This window comes from Crocuta crocuta, unplaced genomic scaffold (genome assembly GCF_008692635.1).
Source record: "Crocuta crocuta isolate KB4526 unplaced genomic scaffold, BGI_CrCroc_1.0 scaffold56, whole genome shotgun sequence".
NCBI lineage: Eukaryota > Metazoa > Chordata > Mammalia > Carnivora > Hyaenidae > Crocuta > Crocuta crocuta.
This window is the reverse complement of record NW_027531334.1, coordinates 3113520-3138612: the sequence shown is the minus strand read 5'-3', so window position 1 is coordinate 3138612 and position 25093 is coordinate 3113520. Positions and strand designations below refer to the sequence as shown.

Sequence of the window (25093 nt, the reverse complement as noted above, 5' to 3'; positions counted from 1 at the left end):
AGAGGAGTTGAGTCAGTGGAAGATCAGATTGAAAAGGTAGGGTAGATGGGGCGCCTGCATGGCTCAGTTGGTTGAGCATCCGACTTCAGCTTAGGTCATGATCTCATGGTTTGTGGGTTCAAGCCCCACATGGGGCTGTGTGCTGACAGCTTGGAGCCTGGAGCCTGCTTCAGATTCTGTGTCTCCGACTCTCTCTCTGCCCCTCGCCTTCTTGCGCTCTGTCTCACTTAAAAATAAATAAACATTATATTAAGAAAGAAAAGGTAGGGTGAAACTATCTTAATCTTGAATCCATAAATTTACAAATACAGTGATAAATTCAACAATTCAGTCTCTCTGTAAAGAACAAAGTTGACTGTGAGAAGCTCACTGAAAATCTGGAGTGACTCGGGGCACATGGACGGTCTCGCCCTGAAGCTTGACACCCGGGTGAAGATGGATGCTCTGCGGCCCTCCAGGTGCGGGTGCGCGCTCTGCCCGTGTATCTGCTGGTTTCCGCGGGCCAGAAAGAGCCCTAGCCTGAGAACAGCTGCGCTTGGCAAGTCTTGAGTCTGTTCCACTATCCTGCAGAGGTAGGAGTTGGATAGTTTATGCACTATGACTTCACAGTCCTCTGGGGGCGCTGCCAAAGAAAGCATGTTTTGGATAGGAATCTGAAAAAAAGTGAAAAGAAAAAAATAAAAACTTGAAATACCCGAGGCGAGTTTGGCTTAGGGATAAGGTTTCACATCCAGCTCCTCCCTGGACTCTGCCATTTAATCATCCTCCAGGACACGGGGGCTGCCACGGATAGTGATTAGGCCTCCTTGGGCTGCATCGGCAAACACCCTCCTTTGATAGGCAGCTGGAAAGTAATGGAATTTGGGTTTTAGTTGCAAGGGAATGGTGGAAAATGTTACAAAGAGCCGACCTCCTTTGCCCCCGTTGAAATAATGGCTGCCTTTCTCTGCCCATTTTATGTTGCTTTGGGGAGAATTACAAAAGACAGATGCTTCTTGCTGGAATGTTAGCTGTTTCATCTTTCTTTCTAGTCCCAAGATATTTACTGTAGTTCCTTGGAGCAGACATCTTGAGCCACTCCTTGGTACTCAAGGTTTTGGAAATGGTGTTGGGATTTTCCATAATATGGAATACAGAAAAGTCTGTGAGAGAATGCTTTGGGTTTTTGTTTTTAAAGTATTATGTCGTGGTGTCCTCAGGCCAAAAATCATAAATTGGGAGTGCATAAATTGTAAATAAACTGTAAGCTGTTGTTGTCAGATATGAAATACATAACGTGGTCTGGCTTCCAGAGCTTCAACCAGGTGTACAGAGATGCTTATGGCCATTTCAATGGTCGCTAGCAATATACAAAATAATCTTTAGCATAGCATGACCTGTTTTCGCACTACCCATAAAGGAAGACTGTTTTCTCTTCAGGTTCTGTGGTCCCTATGGAGCCCGAGAAAGCTGCACAGTAGACAACATGCCCTTCAGAAACATAGTAAAACCTGTGTGTTAGCTACAAACCAAGTGGCTCACTAGGTCTGTTGCTCTCTTTTCATAAAGATATTGTGTCTCTTTATGAAAGAAACAGATACAAGAGATAAAAGATACAAGAGAAACTAACAAGGGGGGAACCTGGGTGGCTCAGTGGGTTAAGTGTCCAACTTCAGCTCAGGTCATGATTTCATGGTTCCTGGGTTCGAGCCCCATGTAGGGCTCTGTACTGACAGCTCAGAGCCTGGAGCCTGTTTCGGATTCTGTGTCTCCCTCTCTTTGTGTCCCTCCACTGCTATTGCTGTTTCTCACTCAAAAATAAAATAAAAACATTAAAAAATTTTTTTTAATAAAATAAAAACAGTAAAAATTTTTTTAAAATATTTATTTATTTTTGAGAGACAGAGACAGAGCGTGAGCAGGGGAGGACAGAGAGGGAGACACAGAATCCAAAGCAGGTTTCAGGCTCCTCAGAGCACTGTCAGCCCAGAGCCAATGCAGGGCTCAAACTCATGAACCACAGGATCATGACCTGAGCCAAAGTTGGCCACTTAACCGACTGAGCCACTCAGGCAACCATAAAAAACATTTTTAAAAATTATTAAAAATTTAAAAAAGAAACAAACCAGATGTGATGTACTCAAGCAATGTCATCACGGTAAGGCACAAGAGTAAAAAATTAATGTCATAAACAACCTCATTTTCCCAGCAGTATCACATTCTTATTAACAGGCAAATCACGACAGCAATTTGGAAAGTGATTCATTTCTCTGCTCCTAAAGAATCTTAACATTTGGTGGCCTTCACAAATCTTTTTGTTTTAGTGTGTCTTGTTTAAATTGATTTCTTCTGATTTGGAGCCCATGCATGTTTTTTTTCCCTCTCCCTCTTGTTAAATTTTCAAATTGTCTTGATTAGTCCCATGCCCTCCCCACTCTCTGTGCAGAGATGATCACTTCCCCCGTCTCTAATGATTGCCATCCTCTACAGAGCTTTCTCCTCAAAGTGTGGGAACTTCAAAGTAGAGGACATAACTGCAAATGGAAATCTATGTCTGTGGTTGTCCGTGTGTGGAGTCTCTGTATTTTAGGTAGGAGAGATGTTTTAGGGCAGTTTTTTTAAAACATTCCTATGTGTGCATAAAAGATATCTGAAAGCAGGGACAAATAACAAGGTTTGTGTTTCTATAGCATTTTCTTCAAGAACATTCATAAATTTATAAAGATTATCCTCAAAACCCTCTTCAGCTGGGTTAAGCGCAAGAATTATTTTCACGTCTTATTAAAGGAAATCAGAATAATAAGAAATATCTCAACTCTGCAGGCTTTACCCTGCTTAGAAACTGAGTCCCGCCCTTTGGAGATAAGTGACTTCATCCCGCCAACCTCCTGCCTCTCTAGGCTGAGCTCCCTGCCTCTCTTTGGTTCTCCGCTGTGTATAAGCCAATGTTCTTGGCTCCTTATTTGATCTTAAAATCAGTGCTGGGTGAATCAGTCAGAAGATTTGGACATTCTGTTCAGCAAATGTTATAAATTCATCAAGATTTGCTTGATCTGCAAAACACTCCTGGCATTCTCAACAGAATAGCAGTCTTGTGTCCCCAGATGACTTCCTGAAATGTAGGACTTGTATGGGATGATAACAGACAGTCTCCCTCTTGCCCTGAGACATGCCCTGTCACAACCTCCTGCCTTCAGCCATGTTGTCTTCTCTCCTTCCATGCCTTTCTTCCCTGCCCTTGACCACCTACAGCATTCCTGTGCACCTTTTAGAACTCAGCTTGACTGTTACCATCTTCTTCACTAAGGCTTTCCAGGCATTCTCCAGTGCTGATGCCTTACCAAAGCTCCAGGTTTTGTTCAGGTCTCTGTCCATTCCTCTCTGACTGAGATATGTGCCTCGTGAAAGGTGCTGACGTAAGCCCCCTGCACAAAAGTCCTAATCATCATAAGCATGATCTCAGTCTCTTTGCCAGAGATTACATAAAGAATTGTCCTGTGATCTTGGCCTGTCAGACAAGAGAGGAAACGAACGGGAGATGCAAGAGGCCGTTGGTCCTCATGAGTAAGATGGGATTTGAAGAAGAGGAGGTCAGCCCTCTTTCACTGGGCGTGATGTACGACCTTGGGGTGGCTGCCATCTTCTCACTTCCAGCCTGAGGATAAGCAAACGCTGATGATGGCAGAGCACAGATGAGCATAAACTCTAGGCCCTTCAAGATTGCATACAGCTATGGAAACAACCAAACTTGAAGCTGGTTCTACTCCTGGATGCCTTCTTCTATAAGATACTAAAGGTCGTTTTTGATTAAGTCAGAACACTGCTTTCTGTTTATTGCAGCTGAAAGCCTTCTAAACCACCCAGTGCTTTTCCTGACCTACAGCCCACACATTCAGTCAGAACTGAGTATTCCTTCCTTTGATTGCTATAGCACTGCATACATACCTCTATTACAGCATCAGTACTGGACTTTAATGATCTACCTTTCCTTGCTGGCTTCTTGTCATCTTTCACTTAAAATTTTATTTTATTTTTTTAATGTTTATTATTTATTTTTGAGAGAGACAGAGACAGAGCACAGCAGGGGAGGGGAAGAGAGAAAGAGGGAGATACAGAATCTCCAGCAGGCTCCAGGCTCTGAGCTAGCTGTCAGCACAGAGCCTGATGCAGGGCTCGAACCCATGAACCGTGAGATCATGACCTGAGCCGAAGTTGGACGCTTAACCAACGGACCCACCCAGGCGCCCACTTAAAAATTTTAAATCCCAGACCAATTTCTTGGTCACCCTTGATTTCTCATCACCAGCCCTGCCAACTGCTGCCTTCTGTATACTGTTTTCCCCAGGATGTGGCTAGAGTTCCCTCTTCCTTTATTTCTAAATCACCATTAATCACATAAAGGTCATTGTATAAAACAGACTTTACCTAATGTTAACAGAGAGGCATCCTTAATTCTAAAATTCTTTATCTATGTCATCATGGAAAATTTATGACCAATCAACTCTCTCTTTGTATCCAAAACCTAGTCTATTTCTTCATCTATCTGATTCCTCAAGGGCCCCCCCAAATTCTAATCACTGGAGCCCAGAAACCCTTTTTTTAAAAAAAATTATGCTGATCATTTTAGTTCCCTTTATTTTGGTATTCCCAATGCATTCCACAAGCTGAGCTTTACCTTTCCTCTCCAAACTGTTGGTGTATTTCCCTAAAAGAAATTTTCCCTGAACAAAAACCCAAAATTTTCTCTTTTCCTCTCCTCTTGCTTCCAGATTATANAACACACAACCCATGAGATCATGACCTGAGCCGAAGTCAGACGCTCAACCGACTGAGCCACCCCGGCACCCCCAACAAGCAATTTTAAAAACCTCTCCATTGTGCTTGAATTCTCAAAGCTTAGTGTGATATACTTGGCATGTGGTGACACTCAATTTTTAATAATAGCATCCAATCCTTCCTTGAAGATAGCAATTAATCTCATTTCACGTGTTATTTCAGTTTTAAATTTTGTCATCTTTTTGAAGACCCCCCCCATAAATTCCCTCTTGAACCTCAACTCTCACTTCAAACAAAGCAATCTGTAAAGTCTACATTAGGAGTGCTCTCATGAGCAAGCAAAGCAAGTTCACATTCCAGCTGGCTTCTTAGTGACACCCAACAGTTACTTAACTCTGAGTGCCTTAGTTTCCTGTTTTGTAAAACAAGGAAGTTGACCGACTTATCTGTAGCTTCCCTCCAGCTTTAGAATACCACATAGGCCTCTAAAAGTCATGGGAGATGAAACATGGGGTTGGACACAAGAAGTAGAGACCGCCAGCTCATTTTATTTGTAGCACCAACCATCTGCTGCTATTAACACCAACAAGCAGCTATTTGCTCTTTAGTGATCTAGGCTCTCAGCACTCCATTTAAGAAATAAGAAGTACTAATCTTGGTTTAACCACCAAGGGATTCTCACATGTCTTTTTTCCTGAAATGAGACTGTTGATATCCACCCTTATCTCATTTAATAAACAAAATGCTTCTACTGAAATTAAGTAGCAGGAACAGTGCAGTTCAAGTTTCAGAACTGAAAATTTTTTTTCTTTTTAACAAAATTTCCTTCCTTCTGTAGTTGTCTCCAAATTACTCAAGTAGACCTAAAGAATTAGTAAATGGAGAGTCAGTTGTATGGAAAAATTAAAGAAAAAAAATGCAGGATTACTGTCTGAATTTAGATAGTAATTTTAGCTTGCTTCAGATTGTTAAAAGAATTAAGTTGAAGCACCATCTAGTGGCTTTCCATTATGTTTTGCTAAAGGGTGCTCCCAATTTCCCTCGATTTAGGACAACAATTAATTTATTGGATATATATATGTGTGTGTGTGTATATTTATTGGAGATATATGTGTGTGTGTGTGTGCTTAGAAAAGAAAAAATGTTTTTTGTCTTTATGCAAGGGTGGGTAAAGAGGTTGAGAGACGGTGGCTATAGCTTTTCACTCTTCAAAAATGATATCACATAGAAAATCATGGTAGTGAAGAAGATGAATTCAGATAAATCTCTTCCATGAATAATGGAGTCCTTTCATTTCAATAATGACGAAAAAGGGTTAACACAATAAAGCCGCATAGATTTCAGTTCCTCTGTTTCTCCTGATCACATCTCTCTGAGCCCATGACAGTGTCTTTATCTTCCCAATCCTGTAATGCAGACATCTCCTCACATGTCTAGGGATTGGCTGACTATTAGATGATCGTTGCACATCTCCAGATTCCCAAGCCCTTTCCTATCAAAAGCCCATAACATCCTACAGGTTTATATAAGCAGCAATTCTTCTGGAGCTATTATAGAGATGGCTCTTATACCTATCATTACTATCTTCTGAAGTGACATTTGTTTCATAATCTCTGTGGAAAGAATAAAAATAGACCATGAAAAATACGCATGAATAGAGCATAACCTGTGTTGCAAGACTGACCACAAACCTTGAAAATGGCAAACTAGGTATTTGCATTAACCAGGATTAAGGTCAACTGTTTATAAAGTAGAACTCAAAATAATAGTGGCATGAACAAAATAGTATGTTTTCTCTCACACAGAAGAATTTTATGGTAGGTAGTCTGGGGTTGATATGGCAACTCCATAGTCATTAAGGCCCCAGATCCTTCTGTCTTTCTTTTCCACTGTCTTAGTGAGTGACTTCCATCCTCAATGTCATCCATCCAATGTCAAGGCCCAAGTTGGCTGCTGGACTTCCCATCATTACATCAGTGTTGTAGTCCAGGAGATAAGGGGGAAAAGCAAAAGAGGATCTCTTCTTTCTTTCAAGGGATATACAAGGTTTATGTTTACAACTCATTTGTAAAAATTTTTATGGGTAGTTATACTCAGTTGCAAGGGGAACTGAGAAATGTCTTTTATTTAAGTGTGTCTCCGTACTAAATAATATTGGAGTTATGTTATTAAGCAATGTATAGAGACTGAGTATCACAATGATGTTGTATAACAATCACAAAACCTCTGTGGCAACAATCACTTAGATGTCTGGGATCATCTGAAGGTCAGGTAGGCAGCTCTTCTGATTTTGAATGGGCCTCTCCCTTGCCTAAGAGATGGCTAACTATTGGATTACCTAGGTTAGCCTCAACAGAGAGAGGGGGAACGGGAATAGCATGAACCAGCTCTGCTCTACATGTTTCTCATACTGCAGCCGACTAACCCAGGCATGTTCCCATGGACTAGCAGTAGAACACACAGGACCTCTTGAGACCTAGACTCAAAACCGGTTCACTGCCATTTCTGTTCTCATTGGATCTCATTCCAATCTCATTGGATTCTAATTGGCGAAAGCAAATTACATGGGCTAGAGAAACAAGCATTTTATGTTTCCAACTTTAAAGTCACTGACAAATTACATGGCTAGAGGGAGGGGCAAAGACTAAGAATCATGAATATAATCTGCCCCAAAGAGAAAGGGGAAGATGAGGCAACTAGCAGTCTGTGCCAGTGTTTTTGAGTCTGTGAAGGAATCACAGTATTAGGCTTTTTTCCATTCTGTGCCCTGTTGTAAATATGAGGGATTTATAATAAAAAAAAAAAAGAGAAAAGAGCTAGTATATTTGTAGATGAAATTATTTACTAACCTATTTCTTGGCCCATGTTCAGTTACTAATGGAGTAGGTATTAATCTTAGCACTCGTCCTATCCTCTACGGTAGGCAGAGACTGGCCATATGTACCCCAAACCTGACTTTATTTCTGCCAAGCCTGCTATGCGACATTTTTCAGCTTCCTTAGAAGTTCGTGTGCCCATGTGACAAGTACTAGCTAATAGAATGTGAGCAGAAGCCATTACTACTCCAGGCCTGGTTCATAAAAACCTCCCACCTGAATCCCCTGTTCTCCCTGTCTTTCCCATTCCCCAGATGAGTGGAGAATACTCTGAGAAGGCCAGAGCCATAGGGTAAAATGTTAGCCTAGAGCAGAACCAAATTTGCTGTTTCCTGCCCTAGATCCACCAACCTGTGCTGGGGTATGAAGTGAGAGAGAATTAAACTTTTGTGGTATGAATACACTGATACTGGGAGGTTGTTTGTTTCACCAATCAGACCATCCTACTCATATATTATCTTCGAGAGAGTAGTATGCATTCATTTTCTGCCTTCAAGCCTTGCTAAAAATAAAAGTAATAGCCTGAATCACCTGCCACCTTACAAAAGAAATTCTCTTAATCAAAGAATACTTTTTACTATAGGATTACCATATAGGGTTCCTGTTTACAGCGGCCCTAGCATAGGTTGGGGTTTCCCCAGGAACCCTTATTCCTCCACCATTGATCCACGCCAACCTGCAGTGCTGACAAGAGAGAGAATTGAGACAGTGGACCTCTAAAAGGTGAGGTGACTTTCAGCACTGTCTCCAATGACTCTAACAACTCCTTATTTGGAATCAACGTATAATTTCTTCAAAAATAAAAGTAGTGCTAAAAATGACTCCTGGCCATTTATTCAGCAATCAAGTCAAACATGCAATATGACTGTCCTGCTACTTACTAGCAAGCAAGAAAGGGATGAGAGGTCAGCTACAGGTGGACTTGAAGGCAGTGTTTGTAATGGCTCCTGACATTGCAAAATTAGTTAGCATATTCAGAGGGCAGAGGAAACAAGAAGCTAGGATGAAAGCACTAGCCAAAGAACCCAAGGGGTGTAGAAAAAACAGCCCAGCATTGCTATTTGCCTTTTGCTGAGTCATCTTCCTCTTTAGGCTGAGAAGCAGGGCTGTTTCTTGTTTGCGAATCAGAATTCAGTAGGGCAAAGGGGAAAGTAGATGAGTCATCCTAGGCACCATTGATGGCGATGGCAGGCAGCAAGCTTTTGCATGTGTGTAAATATACATATGCTAAGAGTTTGAAACAGAATTTGCCAATTATCACTTTGATTCTCATAAACACAAATATATCAATCAAATAGTAACAGGAGCAGTTGAGTTTGATGTTGAACCCAAAGACTGCTCTTAACTGGTTGTTTTTTGTGATGTCTCATCAAATCTAAATCAACTTCCAGATTCTTCGATTTTCATGCTCTACAAAAGAAAAAAATAATAAAGTATATAATTGAGCATGGGGTGCCTGGGTGGCTCAGTCAGTTAAGTGTCTGACTCTTGATTTCTGCTCAGGTCATGATATCACGTTTTGTGAGTTCAAGCGCTGAGTTGGGCTCTGTGCTAACAGTGTGGAGCCTGCTTGGGATTCTCTCCTCTTTCAGACCCTCCCACACATGCTCTCTCTCTCTCTCTCTCTCTCTCTCAAAATAAGTAAATACACTTAAATAAAAAGTAAAAATAGGCACACCTGGGTGGCTCAGTCAGTTAAGTGTCTGACTTAAGTTCAGGTCTTGATCTTGTGGTTTGTGAGTTTGAGCCCCGTGTTGGGCACTGCGCTGGCAATTCAGAGCCTGGAGCCTGTTTCAGATTCTGGGTCTCCCTCTCTCTCTCTCTGCCGTTCTCCTGCTCACACACTCTCTCTCTAAAAAATAAACATTAAAAAAAAATTTTAAGCAAAAATGAAATAAAAATATATAATTAAGTAGTAATGAATAGAAGCCTTCACAGGCATAGAAACAAAAGAGTAAACACTTAAGAAACCCTAGTTAAACTTCATTCCCCCCACAGAATTCTTAAAGGGTGGCCTAGGACAGGTTGTCTCTCAGGAAGACACTGTAATGAATCAGAATATTTTGCCCACGGCTGCATGCAGGTCTTCCTGGGCTCTCAGGTGTTAACAAAGCTTATATATCAAAGAAGGGGCTAAGGGAACAAACAATATGCCAAAAACGATGTCCAGCTTTTCCCAGAATACTGTAAACTCAAAGTCTTACAATGATGTCATCTTTCTAATGAGTCTATATATTTTTTAGTCTTTATTTCCTACCTGCAATCTTTTATTCCCTGGAAGTAGATGAGTCCCACCATGACCAGGATAACCAAGAATAGAGAGAATTTCACATACAGAATGATCAGTAAGGTTGATGCTGGAAATTTCAGGATTAAGACACCTTTAAATACAAGCAACACAGGCAGTGATGAAGAGTCATTTCAAGATTCCTCTAGTAAACAAAATAGGGTCAATTGTTTAAAAGAGACTTTTAAAATATTCGTAAAAGTTCACAGACTATCGTAATCAAAACATCTTCTAGACTAAGATATTCTTTCATCACAGAGTTTAGGAACCATGTCTGTTTTATACACAGTAGATTTTCAATAAATACTTTCTGAATGAATACGCAGTAAGCATTGCTAGTACTTCCCAATTTTATAAGAAAAAAAGTAAATATACTTTCTAATTTCCTTCGTAAATGTTAGTCTTTGGGGGTATTAACATTTTGAGCACTATCTGATAATACTTTCCACACAGTAGAGTAGTTTTGTCACTGAGCTGCTGGAACCCTTTAATTTAGTAGGATATTTTATGTCTCCCTACTTTCATTTATTTATCTGTAAAATGGCCCCAAGAATTATTGAAAAGATAAAATGAAACTAATTCGGACTATCATTCTGAAGTTTTACTTCTATGAAAATGGCAACCAAAGTAAACTATTCTGACTCTTGGCTCCAAAATAAATGTCATCCTGTTAAATAACCTGCTCAAATACTAAACCAGAACACTGTGAGACAACCTCCTTTTTTGGCACTATCAGGGAAGAGGAAGACAGTGTCACAGCCCTCAAAAACTCACAATCCAATTAAAGAAGTCATTTACGTACAAATGAAAGGATCACTTATAAGAGAGCAACCCGTGCTAAGTGAGCATTACAGATTGTAAATCATCGAAGGAATAAGAAAACTGAATCGACTCCAACTGGGAGGTCAGGGCCAACTGGGTTGAACTGAGACTTGACAATTAACAGGATTACATACGTTAAGAGAAGAAGGAAGAACTTTTAAAGGGAAAGAAATAATTTGAGCAAAGACTTGAAGAATTCATTATCTTAATTCAAATGTAAGGGAGCAGAGAGTGGGGTACATGGAGATGAAGACTGTGATGATTTGAACCTACTTCTGTAGTTATTTGTATGTGTCAGGCACTGTGACAGACCCTGGGGATAGAGAAATGAAGAATATGTTTCTTACTCTAAAGGAGTTTATGCTGTACTGGGAGTCAGAGAAGTGGACCATCAATTACGGGACTACGAGGTACTCAGAGGCATGTACTATGCGGTACATGGGGCCTTACATGAGCACAGAGTAGGAACAGCTAACCAAACTGCAGGGAGAAGGAAAATTATCCCAGAGAAATGATTTTGAACTAAGTCTTAAGACTTCAATAGGAATTGAACAAATGGAATGAAAGAAGAGCGTATGAGGAAAGAAATGCATTGTGGAGAAGTAGCAATTACGTGCATGATGTACAATTGCGTGTACAGGAGAATAAGAAAAGATAACCCTTTTGAGGGGTCCAAACAGCCCCACATGCATGGGTGCAGGCTAAAGATTAGCAAGACAGGAGCCTAAAGAGAACAGCAGATCAAAGGGGTTTAGCTTTCCCAGAGACAAAGAGAAGCCACTGGGGCTAAAATGTTTTTCATTTTAGAAATGTCACTTTAGGGGTGACTGGGTGCCTCAGTCAGTTATGCGTCCAACTTCGGCTCAGGTCATGATCTCGCAGCTCGTGGGTTCGAGCCCCGCATCGGACCCTGTGCTGACAGCTCAGGGCCTGGAGCCTACTTCGGATTCTGTGTATCCCTCTCTCTCTGCTCCTCCCCCACTCACACTCTGTCTCTGTCTCTCTCAAAAATAAATAAATAAATATTAAGAAAAAAAATTTTTAAAGCCACTGGCAACAGTGTAGGTCATAAATTGGAGGGAGGTAAGTTACAGGCCAGAAGACCTATTACAAGGATACTGTAATAATTTGGGGAGAGATGATCATGTGCTCCACCAAGCAAAGGAGAAAAAGAAAAAGATCTAGATTTAAGAAAAAATTTTAAGATAAAATCAACATAACATAGTGGCTGATTGTGAATATGGGAAATAAGTAAGAGTGATATTGTAGGATATCTCTAATTTTCTGGCTTGAGTCATTTATCAAGACAAAATATAAGTATGGAGCCTATGGAGGGATGAAGAAGAGGAATTCCTTTTCAGGAATATGCAAGTTGAGAGCATATGGATGCATCCATTTGAAGACATTCGATTGGGGGCGCCTGGGTGGCTTAGTCGGTTAAGCGTCCGACTTTCGCTTAGGTCATGATCTCGCAGTTCGTGGGTTCGAGCCCCGCGTCAGGCTCTGTGCTGACTGCCGGCTCAGAGCCTGGAGCCTGTTTCAGTCTGTGGCTCCCTCTCTCTCTGACCCTCCCCTGCTCACGCTGTCTCTCTCTCTCTCCTAGAAATAAATAAAACATTAAAAAAAAAAATTGAAGACATTCGATTGGAAACTGGTTTTGATCATATATCCAAGGAGAGAAAACTGGGCTAAATATACGTATTTGAGAGTCAAGAATTAGGCAGCAGTTGGAGCCACATGTATGGATGAGATCCTTCAAGGAATAGGGGTAAAGGTGAAAAGAGAATAGAGCCAATGATGGAACTCATTGAAATGCCTTCCTTCATAGAATGAATAGATGGAAATCAATCTATCTAAGATAAAGAAGTTGACTAAAGATTAAGAAGAGAACCAAGTAATTATGGGAGGAAAATAGGTGAGAAGAGAGGAAAGGCCATATCAAATATCACAAAGAAGCTAATTAATAACTTAGAATTAAAATTTTCTATTTTGTTTGGCATCAGAGAGGGCTTTAGCTTTTTGTTAGAACATTTCCTGTTCAGAGAGATTCCAGGAGAGTTAAGGGGGTAGATGTGAAGTGATTTAGAAGAAGCAGTGAATATAGATGCCTCTTTTAAATCATCTTGGATGTGAGTGAAAGGCAAGAGCTAAGAGTTTGAAGAAGTCATAGCATCTATTTTTAAACATGGGAGGAAAACAGGCAAGTTCATATAATCAGCCTTAAGGAAAGGATTTGTGGAACAAAGACTGAACAAAAGAGAGCAAGGATAATTACTGAAGCAAAGTCTCTCAGGACATGGAAGGGAAAAACACATATAGAGTATAGGTTAAATACTTGGTCTGTGGCAGGAAAAGTAAGGTGCAACTGCAGATAACTGCATATCTCCAGAGATAAGAAGTATAAAATAAGGGCCTAGAGTCGGTGGGAGATTGAAAATGGAAAATAAGGAATAGAAGTGAATGCACTAGTATATGCTACAGCATGGATAATGCTTGAAAACATTATCCCAAGGGAAAGAAGCCAGTACCAAAGGGCACATATTTTATGGTTCCATAAATGTGAAATGACCAAAATGGGAAAATCTACAGAAACAGAAAGTAGATTAGTGGTTGCCTAATGCTGGCAGATTTCTGGGATTAGAGAGTGATAGCTAAAGGGTAGAGGTTTCCTTTTGGAGTGAGGAATATATTCTAAAATTGATTGGGACGATGGTTACCTACCTGTGAACGCACCAGAGTTCACCACCACTTAAAGTGGGTGAATTGTACGGTACGTAAATTTGGTCTCAATAAAATGGTTGCAAAAAATGATTTTGAGAGATGGTATGAGGAATAATTAACAGGATATGATGGTTTTTAATAGTATAATAATGAATACCATAGCTAATATGTATTAATGTAATCAATAAAGTAACCAACATTTATTAATATAAACATAAGAGATAACATTTGTTAGTATAGTAAATACAGTAGCTAAAATATATTGAGTACCAACTCTGTGATAGGCACTATGTTAAGCCAATATATTATTCTTTTTAAATTCTCAAGATAACTCCGTGAGGTGGGTTCTGTCATCTCATTTACCAATGAAGAAACCATGAGATGTAACTAAACTAATTGGTGTGATCATTTGCAGAATACACAAATATCAAATCATTATGTGTACACCTGAAATTAAGTGACAGTATATGTCAATTATATCTCAATTTTTTTAAAAGCCATGAGACAAAGAAATAAATATTGTTTCCACTCACACAGCTGGTATGCGAAAAGCCATAGTGTGCCAAAGGCTTTTCTTCTAACCACTAGGTTATACATTCTAGAATGATATGAAGGCATGGACCTTGTCTTTTCATCTTTCTATGACAGCCTCAAGCACATAAGAACATTCAATAAATATTAGGCGAATGAATTGCTGTATAGATTTCAGATGACAAGGAAATGGAGGAAGGAAATCTTGTCTCCTCAGAGTAACAAAAAGGGGTGATTACAAGAATCTATCTTATCTATCTACTGAATAAGTATTGTTAAATTATGTACAAGTTTTGCTATTTTATATGAATATTAATCTCAAAGTAAAAGTCAATAGATACTAAGTTAAAAAAATGTTCACGGGGGCGCCTGGGTGGCTTAGTCGGTTAAGCATCTGACTTTTGCTTAGGTCATGATCTCGCAGTTCGTGGGTTCGAGCCCCGCGTCGGGCTCTGTACTGACTGCCAGCTCAGAGCCTGGAGCCTATTTCAGAGTCTGTATCTCCCTCTCTCTTTGACCCTCCCCTGCTCATGCTGTCTCTCTCTCTCTCTCCTAGAAATAAATAAAAATATTTTTTAAAAAAATGTTCACGGACTCCAGAATGAAACGTATTTAGAGAGTGTATTGGTAAAAAGTTATTAAATTTATTCCTTCCATTTGACAAAGAAATAGGAACTATTTCTCTAGCCTACTAATGCATTACCCAGTTAAGTTTTAGGGAATATCTTCAAATCAGGACCACAAGTTCCTTTCTTCTTGGTTGCTTTCTTCTTGGTTACTCATAATCAGTGGAGGAAAATGATGAGCAACAAGTTCATTACACTAAATAAAACAGGTGATTACCTTGAATCAACTCTATGGACAGACTCTGGTTGCCAGTGAGATGGGACACAGAGCAGGACACAGTGGACACCGGGTGGTCCTCCCAGCGGCACGTGCTCTGCACAGTCACTGTGTCATTGCCCAGGGGCTCTTCCTCAGTGTCACAATCTCCCGCTGGGGTCCAGGAGATCTGCGCCGCTGGCCTCCCTGCAGCTGCCCTGCACACGACAGTTCCATTCTTGCCTCGAAACAGGGTCGCCTCAGGGGGCACTGCAGACATGGGGGGGGGAGGGGGAAACACTTGAGTCTTAACTCAGGGATATGGATCCAATACAGAGAGACATTTGTTTGAGTCCGAATCGGGTTATCCGAAACACCACCATACATGATGCTCCTTACCTGTCACTTGCAGGTGATATCCCTGATAGAAATTCCCTTCAGGTGTGGCCACCTCACACCTGTAATATCCATCATGAGTGATGGCCACTGGATCAATCTGAAGGACAGGGTTCTGATCATGTCTGGTGTCCCAGGATATTGTCTCGTCACTACAGTTTTTGGCCCTGGTCTCGTTCGTATCTCTCCTGTAGGCTCTAGTGCAGGCAGGCTGGTCTCTGAGGGTTATTTCCCAGGTGGTTACCTGCACAGCTGTCAAGGTGACGGGAGGGCAAGAGAGCACAGCCTCTGTACCCACATGTACAGACAGGGAAGTGTTAGCTGGACACACACACAAAGAGAATGATGAAAGACAAGCTTGATAAAGAAATTCATGTTAAATTTTTCACAACAGGGGCACCTGGGTGGCTCAGTTGGTTAAGCGTCTGACTTCGGCTCAGGTCATGATCTCATGGCTCATGGGTGTCGGTCTCTGTGCTGACTGCCAGCTCAGAGCCTAGAGCCTTTTTAGATTCTGTATCTCCCTCTCTCTCTGACCCTCCCATGCCCACACTGTCTCTCTCTCTCAGAAATAAATAAAACATTAAAAATTTTTAAAAAGAAAAATTAAATAAATTTTCCACAACATATTACATAAAGTGGTACTAGACCATGACTTTGCTGGTGGTCTTATTCCAAAAATATAAGATTTGCAAAAAATATTAAATGTGCAAAATGCATAGGGTACATTAAAACTAATCCAAAGATAACCTTATTTTTCTCCTGTATAGTGTGTTCTTACAAAAACTGTATTTAATATATGTGTGATAAATATTTAAGAATTTTAAAAAGTACTTCAGAAGTTTTGATATGTAGAAAACAAACAAGAAAACACAATATAAAGGACAAAGTCACCTAAATCTAATCATTTGGTCATAGACACTATTTCACTTTCTTATAACTCATATTTCTCAGCATAGAAAGTGGGAAAATTGGTGATTTGGTTTTCTCCTCCTAAGTTTTGATGAGAGAGAATCAGTAATATCAGAACTAAATGCCTATTTTTAAGGGTGCTACTGCTGACAAACAAATATAAACATCATAAAACATTCATCTTGACCTAGCTGGACATTTTTTTTAATGTTTATTTATTTTGAGAGAGATAGGGAGTGAGTGGGGAGGGGCAGGGAGAGAGGGAGACAGAGAATCCCAAGCAGTCTCCCTGCTGACAGTGCAGAGCCCAATGTGGGGCTCGATCCCACAAACTGTGAGATCATGACCTGAGCCAAAAATAAGAATCAGATGTTTACATGACTGAACCAAACCAGGCACCCCCCCCAAGCTACACATTTTTAAAGCTATTTTTTATTTGGAGAATCACACAGTCAGTAAAATCAATACATCCCACCTTTCCTTCCTTCCTTCCTTCCTTCCTTCCTTCCTTTCTTCCTTCCTTCCCTCCTTCCTTCCTATTGAGTCACATGTGGACTGCCAAACAGTTCAACTTTGAACTTTGCTCACAGAGTGTGTCTGTATATTCTATCTAATTATGAGAATTAAATAAATTTACTTCTTTCATCCAACTTTAAAGTAAAAATAAAGCCCTGCAACCTCCACGATATCTACAATATAATAGTTCTGGCTTCTCCATAAACCAATATCATGTTTCCATGACTGGGAGGGGTTTGCTGAGAGGGGATTAGGGGAATCAGGGTCCCTGCACCTGTAACCCAGGTGATGGGCAGGGAGCTCATCACTTTAATGTGAGCAGAACTAGCTGAATAGAGCAAAGTGGTTATCTGGATGGAGGTTGTGACTGCTAAACTCTTCATTTGAGATCCCTTCTCTCCTTTTTTGGTGTCACTTGCCTCTTCTGTGATGGAATAAAGCCCTTGCATTTCACGACAAATCAAGATCCCATAACTATGTGAAGCAAGGGGGTATTTTAAAGCAGTTCAGAGACAGCAGTTACATCCATGCCTCTTCACCACAGCAAGTGGCACAGGAATCCTACACCGCGGTCTAGTCTTAGAGGAAAGCAAGAAGGTGGCTGCTTGGAGGACAGCCAGAGGGGGGTGTGGGTGAGCTCCATGTGCCCATGGTCAAGGTGCTGAAGATGAAACCAGAATGAGAATAGGCCAGTGAGAGCACATTGTGAATATTCTTCTCTGACCTCAGGGGTTTGCACTTCTGCTTGTGAACAGTCTAAGGTTTTACTATTTTGCCTGCTATTTATCCTTAAGATCTGACTCTATTCTCTTAAAGGAAAGTAATAGTAATAGTGGGGTGCCTAGGTGACTCAGTCAGTTAAGCGTACAACTCTCAATTTTGGCTCAGGTCATGATATTGTCCATGAGATCCAGCCCTGCGTCATGCTCTGGGCTGACCCTGCACAGCCTACTTGAGATTCTCTCCTTCTCTCTCTGCTCCTCTCCCACTCACAAGTACATGCTCGCTCGCTCTCTCTCTCCCCCTCTCCCTCTCTCTCAAAATAAATAAATAAATAAACTTTCATAAAAATGAAAAAGTACTAGCTAATCAAATAATCATATGTGTTTTAATAGGGGCACCGTCTCCAGAGAAGTTCCCAGGGCGAGGGTCCCAAGCACCGTGGACACTGTCTGTTCTCTCACCTTCCTCTGCTCTCTGCCCTCCAGCAACCCCCTCCACCTGTGACCGCTGTTTTTCACCCTTTCTGAATCTTCCTCTTTCTCCATTCACACCGGTTGTGATAATTTACCAGTGACCAGGTCTCCTCCACACTCAGAGGGGCTGGCACCTGTCTCTCAAATATAATCTCACAGCCCTGTGATCAGCTACGGGGATTTCACCTCCCGTCACAGAGGGAAAGTGGGTAGATTCCCCTCTTTGCTCCGGAACCAGCAGTCACGTCCCAGCTTTCCTGCTTCCTGTGTCTACGACTCTCCTCTCGTCTCCTCCGGCCTTCTGCACACAGACAACCCCCATGGGCTTTTGGGCTTTTCCTTTCTGTGCTCACTGCCAGACCCTAGGTCCACACAGCTGGGTGCCCGCAGAAGCCTCCTGACGTCTGTGTCTGTCTCCCATCTCTCCCCTCTTCAGTTCACGCCTGGCCTTGCAGCAGGTCCAGGATTCTGTGACACGGGTGTGATCCCCTCCCTCTAGCAGCCTTCAGAGACCTCCCCCTGCCCCAAGACAGTCCTTGCACGTCCTGGCGTTGGCTTCTAAGGCCTCTTTTTCACATTGACTCACCTTTGCCATCCTGTCACCCCAAGGTCACCCCCACACTTCACAAAGAAAGCACCAAGCACACCTGCAGATCTAGGTCTGTCCTCACATCGTTCCTGCCCTCTCTGGGGTGGCCTGCACGCCACTGTCTGTCTCCGAAAATGCTCCTCTTCCCCTAAGAGCCAATTCACATGCTGCATCCGCTGTGAAGCCTCCTCAGAGCCTTGCTGCTTAACCTTCTCCTCTAGGTTCCCGGCACACCTGATGTGGGTGCTCATCTCCTTTATGTTATATGCCATCTGGGCTACATCTGGGCTCCCCCACAAAATGAGCCCCTTAGGGTGCTCTGGTGCTCTAGCCCCTCTCGTTCCCCTCCCCCCCCCCGGGTCCCCATATGGCCCAGCCCAGTGCCTGGCAGGGAGGGCTCCTTAGTCCTCAGAGGGAATGTGAACTGCCTCGGGGGAGGAGGGCCGGGTCATCGGGGTCCCTCACACCTCAGCACTCAGGTCACCATATTCTTCAGCTGGGCTCACGCTGGCCCCCTGGCCAGACCATCAGCCCAGCTTCTAAAGAAGTTCAGCACTTCCTCCCTTTAGGTCTGGCCTCCGGAAAAAAATTAAAAAGCATTATTACCTGCCGCAGGAGGTATGAAACTTCTCTGTTGTCTGTCCGTAAGTGAACTATTTGTTGAAGCTAGAAAATAAATGAAATTAATTTTAGTTACTAATAGAATTCAAGCCACAAATCTTGCATACTACATGATAGATAATCAATTAGCTGTAACTACATTCTGCAACGAACTTTGCAAAAAGAGAAATTATTCCATTATTATTAGAAAAACAGGTTAATATTTGAAAATTACATCATAAGCCCTTAATCAATGATTTTCCTATTTATTAAACATCTTGTTCTGTATTTGGCAATACTTTTCTCCAAGGTAAGCCTGCCCCCACCCACTTCCTCGCTACAATGGGTTATTGATGGGGGCTGATTATAGTGCTTTCTCCAGATCTACCCTCTGATTAAAGTTGTTTGATCCACTGGTAGGCACCTCACCCAGCTGCACAAGTGAGAATACTTTCACAAGAATGTTAGAACCAGACTAAGAAGAATAGTTCATCTCTCTTTTTTCTCCATTTTTCCTACCGTGATGGCTAATTTTGTGTCAACTTGGCTAGACCATGGTTCCTTGGTATTAATTAAACATAATTCTCGATGCTTCTGTGAAAGTATTTTTTTTAGATAAGATTAACATTTAAATGAACACACTGTCAGTAAAACAAGCTACCCTCCATAATATGGGTGGACCTTGTTCAATCAATTAAAGACCTTAATAGAAAAAAAAGAATGACCTACTGGAAACGGAGTTCTGTAGCTGACTACCTTCAGACACAAACTACTATTCTTCCTTGGATCAAGATCTGCTGGCCCACTCTAGATTTTGGACTTGCCAAGACTCTACAATCGCCTGAGTTAAGTTTTAAAAGTAAAATTATCTCGGGGCACCTGGGGGCTCAGTCAGTTAAGCATCAGACTCTTGATTTTGGCTCAGAACATGATCTCATGGTTCCTGAATTTAAGCCCCATATAAGGTTCCATGCTGACAGAGTGGAGCCTACTTGGGATTCTCTCTCTCTGTCCCCCTCTCTCTCCCCCTCTCCCCTGAAAAATAAATGAATAAACCTTAAAAAAAATCAATCTCTCTTCACTCCCTTGTTCCCTCCACCCTTTTCTGCCTTCTCTCTCACTCTCTCTCTCTCTCTCCCCGTCTCTTTTCTCTCTGCTGTTCTTTTTCTCCAGGGAACCCTGACTAATACAACCATCTTGGGAAGAATGAAACAGAAGCAGAGAGAGAGAGAGAGAGAGAGAGAATGATACTCTTCACCTAGCTCAAGTTTTTAAATCCATAGTACATGAGATCCACATACATTCCTTCCTTTGGGTTCTAAAAAAAATGTATTGAAGTAATATTTTTTAAAAAACAACATTTTTAAAAAATATGATTTTGTCTTTGGAATATTCTGTGTGTGCTTGAGAAAAATGTGTTCTGCTGTTGTTGGAAAGAATCTTCTGTACATGCCTTTTAGGCCATTTGGCTTACAGTGTTGTTCAAGCCCACTGCTTCCTTGTTGATTTTTTTGTCAGAACGATCTATCCACTTTTTCAGTGTGGGGTGTTAGAGTTCTCTACAATTGCTGTATTCCTTTCTATTTCTTCCTCAGTTCCGTTAATAGTTGCTCTATATATTTAGGTGCTCTGACGTTGGATGCATAAATATTTACAAAGGTTAAATTCTCTTGGTGAATTGACTCCTTTAACATTAGGTAGTGATGTTCTGTCTTTAGTTACAGTTTTTGAGAAAGTCTATTTTCTCTAAGATAAGGATAGCTATCATTGCTTTCTTTTGGTTTTCATTTGCATGGAACACTTTTTTCCATCCATTCACTTTCAGCCTATGTGTATCTTTATCTAAAGTCAGTCTCTTGTAGGTGACATATTATTGAATCTTAGTTTTTTATCCATTCGCCCGCTATGCACCTTCTGATTGGAGAATGTAGTCAGTTTATCTTAAGATAACTGACAGGTAAGTAGTTACTCCTGCCCTTTTGTTAATTATTTTCTGACTGTTTTGAAGTCCCTTTGTTCCTTTCTTTCTCTCTTGTTGACTTCTTATATAATTTGATAATTTTTTGTAGCTGTATGATTTGATTCTTTTTTCTATGTCTTTTATGTATTTAGCAGATGTTATTCTTTGTGGTTACTATGAGGCCTACATAAGACACCTTATAGTTATTTTAAGCTGATTACAACATAACTTCATTGCATACAATACTCAGTACGTTTACAACTCCTCCTCCCATTTTATTTTACTGATGTCACAATTTCCATATTTTTAACTTGTGTATTCACTAGCAGATGACTATAGCTATAATTATTTTTAATACTTTTTGGCATTTGTACTAATGTTAAAAGTGATTTGCACACTACCATTACATCGGTGTGTTTTATTGTTCGTATGACACCATGTTGCTAATTAGCATCCTCTTATTTCAATTTGAAGAACTCCCTTCAGAATTTCTTGTAAGCAGGTTTCGTATTAATGAGGTCCATTAGGTTTTGTATTTTCTAGAAGTATCTTTCTTGCACCTTTATCTCTGCTTTGCCAAGTAAAGTATTCTTCCATGGCAGGCTTTATCTTTCAAAGGCATTTTGAATATATCATCCTACTTCCCTGAACTGAAAGGTCTCTGCTGGGAAATCTGCTAGTTTGGGGTTCCTTTATGTGTGACACGTCACTTTTCCCCTGCTGCTTTCAAAAGTCTCTCTTTTCAATTTGACTATAATGTGTCTCAGTGAACATTTCTTTATGGTCAGTCAAATTCCTTGATCTCCAAGCATCTGGATGTTCATTCCCCACCCTATCCCCCACAGATTTAGGATGTTAATTATTATTTTTCATAAGCTTTCTGCTTCTTTCTCTTTTATGCTCATCTGGGGCTACGAGAATGCCTATATTATTTGTTTGTCGATGTTTCATAATACCCATAGACTTTCTTCACTCATTTCTATTCCTTTCGTTTGTTTGCTTTTTATCTCTGACTGGATAATTTAAAATAGGTTTTTGTGTTCACTAATTATTTCGTCTGCTTACCTATCAAAATAACACCAGCATTCTTTTCAGAGATAGAACAAACAATCCTAAAATTTCTATGGAACTAGAAAAGACCCCGAATAGCCAAAGCAATCTTGAAAACGAAAACCGAAGCTAGAGGCATAACAATCCCAGACTTCAAGCTGTATTACACAGCTGTAATCATCAAGACAGTATGGTACCAGCACAAAAACAGACATTCAGATCAATGGAACAGAAAGAGAACCTAAATGGACTCATAAATGTATGGCCAACTAATCTTTGACGAGGAAAGAATATCCAGTGGACTAAAGAGAGTTTCTTCAGCAAATGATGCTGGGAAAACTGGACAGCAACATGCAGAAAAATGAACCTGGACCACTTCCTTACACCATACACAAAAATAAACTCAAAATGGATGAAAGACCTAAATGTAAGACAGGAAGCCATCAAAATCCTAGAGGAGAAAGCAGGAAAAAGCCTCTTTGGCCTTGGGCGCAGCAGCTTCTTACTCGACAGATCTCCAGAGGCAAAGGAAACAAAAGCAAAAATGAACTATTGGGATCGCATCAAAATACAAAGTTTCTGTACAGCGAAGGAAACAATCAGCAAAATTAAAAGGCAACCAATGGAATGGGAGAAGATATTTGCAAATGACATATCATATTAAGGGTTAGTATCCAAAATCTGTAAAAAATTTATCAAACTCAATGCCAAAAAAACCCCAAATAATCCAGTGAAGAAACGGGCAAAAGACATGAATAGACACTTCTCTGAAGAAGACATCCAGGTGGCCAACAGACACACGAAAAAATGCTCAACATCACTCATCATCAGGGAAATGCAAATCAAATACAAATCAAAACCACAATGAGATACCACCTCACACCTGTCAGAATGTCTAACATTAACAACTCAGGCAACAACAGATGCTGATGAGGATGCAGAGAAAGAGGATCTCTTTGGCACTGCTGGTGGGAATGCAAACTGGTTTAGCCACTCTGGAAAACAGTATGGAGGTTCCTCAAAAATTAAAAATAGAACTACTCTACAGCCCAGCAATTGCACTACTAAGCATTTATCTAAGGAATACAGGTATGCGGTTTTGAAGGGGCACATGCACCTCAATGTTTATAGCAGCACTATCAACAATAGCCAAAGTATGGAAAGAACCCAAATGTCCATCAATGGATGAATGGATAAAGAAGATGTGGTATATATATGTACATATACGCACACAATGGAGTATTACTCGGCAATCAGAAAGAATGAAATCTTGCCGTTTGCAACTACGTGGATAGAACTGGAGAGTATTATGCTAAGTGAAATTGGTCAGTCAGAGAAAGACAAATATATGACTTCACTCATATGAGGACTTTAAGATACAAAACAGATGAACATAAGGGAAGGGGAACAAAATAATATAAAAACAGGAAGAGGCACAAAACGTAAAAGACTCTTAAATATAGAGAACAGAGGGTTGCTGAAGTGGTTGTGGGAGGGGAATGGCCTAAATGGGAAAGGGGCATTATGGAATCTACTCCTGAAATCATTGTTGTACCATATGCTAACTAACTTGGATATAAATTAAACAATAAATAAATTAAAACAATATATTTCTTCTGCTTGACAGATATGATGTTGGAACTCTTGATTGAATTTTTGAGGGTAGTCATTGCATAATTCTGCTCCACAATTTGTGTTTGGCTCCTTTTCATGATTTCTTTTTTTTTTCTTTAATTTTTTAATGTTTTATTTATTTCTAGGAGAGAGAGAGAGAGACAGCGTGAGCAGGGGAGGGTCAGAGAGAGAGGGAGTCACAGACTGAAGCAGGCTCCAGGCTCTGAGCTGGCAGTCAGCACAGAGCCCGAAGCGGGGCTCGAACCCACGAACTGCGAGATCATGACCTAAGCGAAAGTCGGACGCTTAACCGACTAAGCCACCCAGGCGCCCCTCCTTTTCATGATGTCTATCTCTTTTGTGAACTCTCCCTTTGCTCATGTATTGTTTTCCAGATGTTGTTTAGTTGTCTGTGTTTTCTTGTAGCTCACTGACCTTCCTTAAGTAGACTGTTTTTGAAGTCTTTGTCAGGCATGTAGAGCCCCATTTCTTTGAGATTAGCCACTGGAGCTTGGTTTTGATCCTTTGGTGGTGTCATATTTCCTTGACTTTTTGGAAAGTTTTGCATTCCTAGTGTCTTCACACTCGAAGAAATTGTCACCTCCCCCAGGCTTTATTGACTGGCTTCTTCAGAAAAAGATCTCCACCTGCCAGCCTAGCTAGAGACTCTGGGAGGTCTCAGGCCTTTCCTAAGGATGCACCTTCTCCATCCCCCAGGTTCCTTCTTCAGGTGGATGTCATAGTATTCTGTCTTCTCTCCATCCCACAAAAACAAACAGAATTTTGTCTGAAATCCAAGTATTTATTTACAAGAGGGAAGTGGCCTGAAGTGTTCAGGATTGTGGGCCTTCTCCCAATCCAGCAGAATCAAGTGACTGCTGATACCCATGCACACTATCTACAGAGGTTCCCATCATCTGTGGGGAAATAAGAGGGTGGCCTCAGAAAGGGTAATAGGACTCTGTAATACCAAGATAAGTTTAGAACACTTAATAGTCAGGGGCAAAGTAGATAATCATAAACAGTAGCAAGGTCATAATGACAACCAAGAGGTGCTGACCTGAAGGATTTGTGTCAAAAGCTTAGTGTTCATAGGGGTAAAAGAGAAAGGCAGCCAAAGACAGTGTGATTTGCCTGATATGACCAGATCAAGGATAAATGAGTGTCTTACAACAGTTTTGCCTCCTGCAACATAAATACCATAAGGTGGCTTAAATAATAAACACTTTATATCACAGTTCTAAAAGCTGGAAGTCTAAGATCAAAGCATTAGCAGACATGGTGTCCACTTCCTGGCTTGCAGACAGCTGTCTTCTCACTGTATTCTCACATGGAGTGGCAGAGGGAGAGAGAAGGAGTCTCTCTTGAGTCTTCTTATAAAGGTACTAATCTTAGAGCTCCATCCTCATGACAAAATTACCTCCCAAAGCTCCCATCTTGAAATAA

General features: G+C 40.9%; 1 protein-coding gene across 1 annotated transcript in view; it reads right to left on the bottom strand.

The window, feature by feature from the left end:
• Positions 1-755: 755 nt before the first annotated feature.
• Positions 756-25093, bottom strand: part of LOC144238110 (cell surface glycoprotein CD200 receptor 2-like) — a 28070-nt gene continuing 3732 nt past the window's right edge. Inside the window, exons 2-7 of the mRNA XM_077771863.1 lie at positions 19030-19089; positions 15214-15531; positions 14836-15084; positions 9889-10012; positions 6273-6368; positions 756-963 (exon numbers count right to left, since the gene is read on the bottom strand). Coding sequence (XP_077627989.1) covers positions 756-963; positions 6273-6368; positions 9889-10012; positions 14836-15084; positions 15214-15531; positions 19030-19089 — 1055 coding nt within the window. The remainder of the gene's footprint in view (positions 964-6272; positions 6369-9888; positions 10013-14835; positions 15085-15213; positions 15532-19029; positions 19090-25093) is intronic.